Raw genomic sequence first — 7,926 nt, 5'->3', positions numbered from 1 at the left:
TTGGTTAAACAGTGATTTAGATGAAACAGCATAATGCTATGTGAACTAAATAAACGGGACTACGGGAACTCGAGCAAAATCCCGCTAAATCTCGAAATTTCACGTAATGGAGGGTGGGTGATTTGAAAACAAAATAGACGCTAGCCTACTAGCTTAATGAAAAAAGCATTGATATTTTGATATGCTCAGACACAGTATTATCATTTAGGAATAGTGATAATAGGTCGTAAGTGTAAACGGAAAGTAAATGCCGTGTTTTATATACTGCTTAATGAATACGACACGATGCAAGGAATGATTTGTTTGTTTGGGTTTCCGTTTGTTTCCTGCTTTCCAAAACACAAACAAGTGACAAAGACCAAGTCACTCCAACCAATGGTGTTACCATTGAATGTTTTAAGAAACCTTATCTCTCGACCCTGCGTGCCTCAAAATTAAAGATGGTATTAGGCCTATAAAGTTCTTTCTGGCAAAATACGATGCAAATCAGACAGTACTAGTACTTCAATAATAAGCAAAACTGTCATTCATTGTCAATTTTTTCTTCAAAAGAATGATTGATTAATTAGATTTATCATTTCTGCTACATCCATCTACAAGTACAATATAATTAATATAAAGCATAGAATCCTATCTGACAAGGGTACAAACCGGTGGTACTTTTTACCGCCGACCAAATGCTTTTTACTGCCGACCGTCGTGTAATTACCGACGACCAAATACTTTTTACCGCCGACCGCATTGTAATGACTTTCGACCGTAATACTAATATAATTACCGCCGACTAAATAGTTGTTACCGCCGACCAAATACTTAATGATTCCTTGTTACCGCCGGAAATTTTACGATTGTTTTTTTTATATAAAAAAGAATACAACAAGAATGTTAAGTTTTTATTTGAGGTGTAATCACGTACAACTGTACAACTACCGCCGACCAAATGCTTTTTACCACCGACCGTCGTGTAATTACCGCCGACCAAATACTTTTTACCGCCGGCCGCATTGCAATGACTTTCGACAGTAATATAATTACCGCCGACAAGGTTGTTTTATTCATAAATATATATATGATTGTTTCAAGGAAAGAGTTTGTACATTAAATTTGATTTTTAGCCTTAGATAACCTTTGAATAGCTTTCTCATATTCATATTGTTCATTCATATCGCATGAAAGACATGTCAGGCACTTAAACTTGTTCAACGCATTTTCTACAAATGGCACATGCTCTTCGTTAATTCCATTGCAGCCGTAATGGTACCAGACGTTGCAATCGTTACATTGGACTGAGTTGGTGGTACAATTCTCACGACAAACCCCACATGGGTAAAAGGCAGCACGTTTGGAATACACGATTTTTCTCTTGGAACGATACATAGCGAAGGAATAACATTAAACTATACTGATACAGTATACAATATTTCTGGACATGATATACCTACGGACGAGGGTTTGACAGTAAACAAAAAGGAACAGACACTCGCCAAGTAGTAGCCAGAACAATCTGAGTTAACACCTACCTGAATTCACACCTTAATCAAGAACGTAAAGAGATGTCCATGCATATTGCACATGGTCATTAATCTGTATATATGGCTAATTGACATTTGAAAATCACACCTTGCCATATTAAACAACATAGGCATATAGTTCCCATCCAAAGAATAATAATTAATATGATTTATATTGACCAGCAGAAGAGACGTGAGGCGGCAAAGAATCGACCTTTCACTGCACAGGGTGCAGTCAGTTGTCCTCTTTGTGGTCGTTTGTGTAAGATCTCATATGAGGTCCCACTAATTTGGTGCAAGGTTGGATATTATCGTATTAGATTGTCAACCATATTTATATATAATAAAATCTATATTTTTATCAAACTATGTGTATTTAACCAAATCTTTTTATTTGTCACTAATAATTTAATTAATTTTATATTACAGGAATCATTAAGCGTTTGGTCGGCGGTAACAAGTATTTGGTCGGCGGTAATTATATTACGGTCGAAAGTCATTACAATGCGGTCGGCGGTAAAAAGTATTTGGTCGGCGGTAATTTCACGACGGTCGGCGGTAAAAGTATCGGATGGCGGTAAAAAGTACCACCCGGTACAAACCATCCGTTTTATATCCAAGTGATAATATTGTAGCTGGCTTTGCCCAACATTTTAAAATGGAAGGCAGGGCTTAGTCATGTAGCCTACAACAGTCAATAAAAATACTGTGAAGTACGGTACAGAACATTTACGAGTTGTACACGACTAATGATGCACCGTAATTATGAATGTCTGTATCAATTTGGGTAAAAACACTGCTTGATTAACTTTACCGACAATATTTGCAGATAAACAAAAGTTGTTTCACTACATTGGGCTGGGTATATGTTTAGTCCTAATATAAAATTAACTTATTTTTAAGATTTTACATGCATAATTAATAAAGAAAGTAGGTTTGCCAGGTGAAACTAAAGGCATCCAATCATAGCAAGAAACAAACACAGCAGAATGTTTTTAGCTACGTTATCGTACATGTAGCTACATGTAGGGTTGAATGGTGAAGTAGGATGTAATGTAGGTCATAAGTTCTGCCATCACAATCACATGCAAGTAGTTATAACTAAAAGTTTTAGCTCATATATCCAAAGTACAAACAAAATTCGCACACTCTTAGAAACTCCTGGAAAAATGAAAATGTGATTTCCAGTACTGGAAAATCCTGGAAAAACAAGATAACTCCTTGAAACTCCTAGAAAATTAACATTTGTGGTTTCGCTATATATTTTAAGATATAAAACTCAACGTAGTCATTGAATGTTTCTTCAAAAGTTCACTTGTTCGTCGCTGTAAAATGTTCTTCAAGCATAAAAAAAAACTACATTATGATGTAGGAATTCTATACAGGGACTCCTGGAAAGCTCCTGGAATTTTAAGTGTTCTAAGATGTGCACACCCTGAGTGTCCCTTGACAAAACCCTTAATAAAAATTGTATTTACCAGGAATATTTAAACAATAATGTGTATAATAGTGCATTTTTCAGATGAGATCCAATTAAATTCTCTTCATTTAAAATATAAATTTCTTTTAAATAAAATCTTTTTAATATTTGGTATGATGAAATTAAATATAAATGAATAAATTGATGATGATTATAAAAATATGTGCAAGACTTAATATTACAGAAGCAGCAGCTCCTGTGAAACAGAATTACTCTGGTCCTCCTGAGACCTCAATTGTAGCCTGTTCCCGTCCCGAACGACCATATAAATTTACATGTAAATAGAACAGCCGTACAATCGAAGAAAAACGAAACTAGTAACTTTATGAGTTCAATTATTCAATCCAATACCCCTACTAGTATTATAAAATTTCAAAGAGTCTTCTCTTTGATAATAGTTAAAGACAGATAACTTATATTATAGGACATGTCCTTTTCCGTTTTTCAGGAACAGTATAAAAATGGCTGCCAAACAACCATCGGCAGCAGGTGGCAAACATTTTCCATTAACATCTCAAGTTTCTGCACCATCCAACTATCAATCATTACAAGTGGCAGCACAACCACAAGGCGTGGCTGGGGCACAGGGCACATCAACTATGTCACCAAATAAAATGGTGAATGCAGCAACATTTTGTAAAAGTGGACAAGAGATCATTTATGAATTGGTTCAGAAAGCATCAGATATTTTTGGTCAAGGTTTAGGAAAGCAAGGAACCATTCAAGTAATACATTTGACATTTTTCTTAATATAGATTTAAAAAAGAGATGTTATTCAGAGTGCTGTAGGAAATGCGTTAGTATCCCCTTTCTGAGAATTTGGCTTAAACAGTAGACTACATGGCAAACGTTTGAATCGTAGATGGTGTAAATGTTAAGGCCAAATCAAATACAATTATGTATGGTCACGCTATTTAAAAACATATTTGAAAAGAATCATAGCATTAGAATACACATATCATATAGGGACTGCAGTAGTCGAACAGTAGGGGCACTGGAATGTCGACAATGTCCTGGATTTGATTTTCATTATGAGCCTTGGTTGGGCATTAAACCACTGGTCAAGATTAGCTCCTGCGGGACTGAAAATTTAAGTTTTTGTGTAGTCTTTTGAATGGAATGAAAACAGAGATCTACCATGTACATGTTAAACTGCACTGTATGCATAAAAAAAAATTTGACGACAGTATGCCAAAATTCACTTCCCTAGTATTGCAAGTGATATAAAAAAAACCCTAATGTTAGTTATGTGTGTATAAGGCATCAATTTTGGTTCAATGACAGTACCCTGTTATTCAATAGGTAACCACCTCAGACACCCCCCGCCCGCCAGAAAGAGAGAGGTGTCTCTGGCTAGTACATTTTAAGACTATGAATATGCTGGAAATGCAGAATATGTAGTATATAACCTATAATCTTTACATGTCATGTATTTCAGTTACCCAATAACGTTAGTTATACAGCACAGAATCATCAAGAAAGAAAACAGAAATTAGAAGAGCAGCTTAAAACCCTGAGTTTAACCTTTAAAAAATTACGAGCTATTTATGACAAAGTTGAAGAAACTTGTAGTGAGATGGAAGAACCTACATATGAGGTAAATATATAGAAAATTTATGAGAAGCCAACGCTTGTCTTAATGCATCGTTTTAGCACTATATGAATTGTGAAAGATAAATCTCTAATAGGAATATCAGTCCATAAATTGTTCAATATTCCGTTTAGTATTTGCAAGAGATTTGGAACTTAATAAAATGTTCAATAATCAATCTGAGTGCATATTAATTAGCATGGATTAAGCCGTAAGAAATTCCATATTCTACTGAAAAATACAAATGACGCATCATTACTTATGTGTGAAAAAAAACCTGTGTCAGTGATGATATATTGATCATCCATTTCAGTTGACAGTTCAGTTTCTATATTCTAACAAAAGATAGATAATGATAACAGCTAGCCTACACTTCCCTTAATTAAAAAAATAGGTTTCAAGATGTTGTCAATACATTTAGTCAAGTAGTGAGATTTCTGTATTGTTTGTGTCGAAATTTACTGTGTTTCTATCTTTTCCATATGACAGTGGCTAATTCTGGTTCTGCCAGTGATGTCATGAAGAAGGCAATCTTTAGATTAAGTGTGGTGTTTGAATGATTTTTTTTTTTCTTTTAGACTCAGCTTGAAATCAGCTGGATAATTTATGTTATATGTTTATTTCAGCAACTGGTACCTATTGTTGGAAGAGATATAGAGAGTTTTCCTGTTAATTCTGAAGTCTATCCATATGTAGCAGATGAACACAGAGAGTTAGTAGAGGTATAATAAATGGCTATATATTATTTAAAACATAATTGGTATACATGTATAGTTAAAGGGACATTAGGTAAGATAAAGAGCTGACTGTTCTCGCTATAATAGTTAAAAAATAGATAATGAAAACAGAATATGCTTAAAATGTCACTCTGAACCGAGATATTAGTGATTCAATTTTAGGTTAGCCTCGATCATCATTACTAACGTGGGTATGATAATAAACAAAGTCTTGATTATCCATTTTTATGTTGAAGTATCCTTCACAAAATGTATTCAAATCCACTAAATATCGCAGGCTAATGATGGCATCAGAGTTGATTATGGTTTTGATAAGTTAATTAATGTCTAATTAATAATCTATATAACATTTCAGGTCTAAAGAAAGACCAATAGGCAGATTTAGCTCTTGCATAATGTATGTTTAAGTATGCAATAAAGTTGTATGTAACCCAAAGTATATGATCAAATGCATAGGCATTTTAGGTGTAGGGTGAAGGGAAGCTGTACATATCAAGAAACAAAAGCATAAAATATTGAATAATCTCCAAGGTTTCATCACTTAGTCCACACAGTCGCCTCTTTTAGTAAATTCTGTGTTATATCAGTTATATTTTATTGTTTTTGATCACTGTGTTTTTCCATGCGACTAGCACTTATTTCTGTTGAGTAATATTAGTCAGTTATTTCCGATGAGTAGAACTCCCTGTAATTGTCCAATCAAATGGGCCATGTTGAGACAATGTGTTGTACCGGGAATACACCCATGAAAGGAATCAGTGATCACAGATTCTGTGTAATGCTTCTGCATCTAGATCCATTTAATCTGTACCCGTATTTAATTCCTAAAACTATGTTTTCTTTCATTTTTCAGCAAGTACGAGTAAAAAATCAACAATTAAAGGAGATAATAGATCAGATACGTTCTATAAACTGGGAGATTAACACTATGATAACTATGAGAAAAAATTGATGAAATAAACGTTTACTTGAACATTTCACAGAAAATGTGCTAAAACAACTCCCAGGACTAGTACTGTAAAGGAATCTGGTGACAATTAACAAGTTTACAAAAAACAGTTTCATAAAATGGTTAATTCTGTGTGGTCAAGATATAAATTATTTTAGACATGTTATATGAAAACGTACATGTTGAGTTTAACTTTTTATATTGTGGAATATGTTATTTATATTCAGATAATTAGTTGACCAGAATGAAGCAGGCTTCTGTGTAAAGAAAAACAAAAGACAATGGAAGTAAAGCTTCTAAAAAAAATTACTGTGTACATTAAGGAATGTATATGTAACATAAACAAAGTCAGTATTGATTTTGTCAAATAAAAAAATTTAACAAACAATTGTCTAATAATGAGGAATCAACACAATAAAATAACAATGACACTCTTTCCACTGATTGGATGGAGGAATTTCATAGTTCTTCACATTATTATGGACAAATATATTATGGTCAATAATATATTATACAATGTATTCATATTACTTTGCTTCTGTATCTTGTATTGAAATAATTGGTGCAAATGAAAAGTTGAAATAATAAAAGAAAAAACAATTTAACAAAAAAAGTACAATATAAATTCTAAGCAATGTTAACTTGCTAAGTAAATAAGAAATGGTCTAAATTTGTAGGGAAGATACCATATCAAAGATATGGACTGTCATATTACATAAGTATCAGTTGTTTTAACAAACTCAATAGAAACCAACTAAGACTTCCAACAATGGAAGACAGGAAAGATTTGGTTATAAGATAAAAATAAATGCACTCCATCAAAAACCCAAATTTTGGCTCTAAGTACAGCTATGGCTAGAGAAATATTTCTGAGGCCATTGTTTCAGGAATATGCTACACACCATGTTGCACACATATCTCTGTTTATAGAGGTTCATTTAAAACTATTACAATCACCCCACTATTGTTTTTGGTTAAATTTGTAACTGTACAATAATTCATCAGTTGGTTTTCCTCTGCAGGAGGAATTAAAATGGGTTCATCTGTTTGCCTCTCCTTCACAATTTTTGGTACACAATAGCTCTGTTTCTTTTAGAGGTAAATGTTCATTACATGAATGTCTTTACTGAGTTCATTGATGAGTATTTTCTGCTAAGGCTAAGCAGAGATAAGGAATTGTTTCAATGATCTTTTGGAACACAATAACTTTGATTCTAACTGAGTTAAAGTGATGAACTTAAGATTATTTCATTGCATCGGTACCTTGAATGAGTCCGATAAAGAACATTTTCTGCTCAGTATAACCAGAGTGATAAGAAATTTTATTGCTTAAAGATGCATAATGTAAGATTTAGATAGAGCTGGCCGTTGTTGTTATAATCGTCCAAAAATAGATAATGCAAAATGAATATATTGAAAATTTCCTTCAAATTACTTTATTCTGAGCGAAGTTTTCACTGTTTGTAGTTTTGACATACATGTACATTTGTGTAGATGAAGCTGCATTGATTATTTATTAACGTAACCACAGTACTGGTTATTTGAGACTTAAGTCTCTCTTATCCAATTTTAGATTAAATTATTAAATGGCCGAACCGTTCTAATCTACTTAAATGGGAGCCATCTGATGGCCTAGGGAGTTGGTTATGGTCTTGTCA

At 33.4% G+C, this 7,926-nt stretch overlaps 1 protein-coding gene across 2 annotated transcripts; it reads left to right on the top strand.

The window, feature by feature from the left end:
- Nucleotides 1–92: 92 nt before the first annotated feature.
- LOC126811726 (mediator of RNA polymerase II transcription subunit 30) lies at nucleotides 93–6,656 on the top strand. Of its 2 annotated transcripts, none has more exons than XM_050537594.2 (5): nucleotides 93–223; nucleotides 3,440–3,716; nucleotides 4,430–4,588; nucleotides 5,209–5,304; nucleotides 6,173–6,656. In XM_050537594.2, the coding sequence occupies exons 2-5, from the start codon at nucleotides 3,453–3,455 to the stop codon at nucleotides 6,269–6,271; spliced, it is 618 nt and encodes a 205-aa protein (XP_050393551.1). In that variant the 5' UTR covers nucleotides 93–223; nucleotides 3,440–3,452; the 3' UTR covers nucleotides 6,272–6,656. The 2 variants fall into 2 exon arrangements, with proteins under 2 accessions (XP_050393551.1, XP_050393542.1); XM_050537585.2 differs by having other exon boundaries at nucleotides 93–226.
- Nucleotides 6,657–7,926: the final 1,270 nt, after the last annotated feature.

This window comes from Patella vulgata, chromosome 1, assembly GCF_932274485.2.
Source record: "Patella vulgata chromosome 1, xgPatVulg1.2, whole genome shotgun sequence".
Taxonomy (NCBI): domain Eukaryota; kingdom Metazoa; phylum Mollusca; class Gastropoda; family Patellidae; genus Patella; species Patella vulgata.
The sequence above is the reverse complement of the archived record's forward strand: the minus strand, read 5'-3'. Positions and strand labels throughout refer to the sequence as shown.

What these genes read in the sequence shown, in the direction of transcription:
- LOC126811726 (XM_050537594.2), top strand. Translation starts at nt 3,453, where the DNA reads ATGGCTGCCAAACAACCATCGGCAGCAGGTGGCAAACATTTTCCATTA. An exon ending in GAAAGCAAGGAACCATTCAA is followed by an intron (nt 3,717 to 4,429) that starts GTAATACATTTG and finishes CATGTATTTCAG; the next exon opens with TTACCCAATAACGTTAGTTA. An exon ending in TGGAAGAACCTACATATGAG is followed by an intron (nt 4,589 to 5,208) that starts GTAAATATATAG and finishes TGTTTATTTCAG; the next exon opens with CAACTGGTACCTATTGTTGG.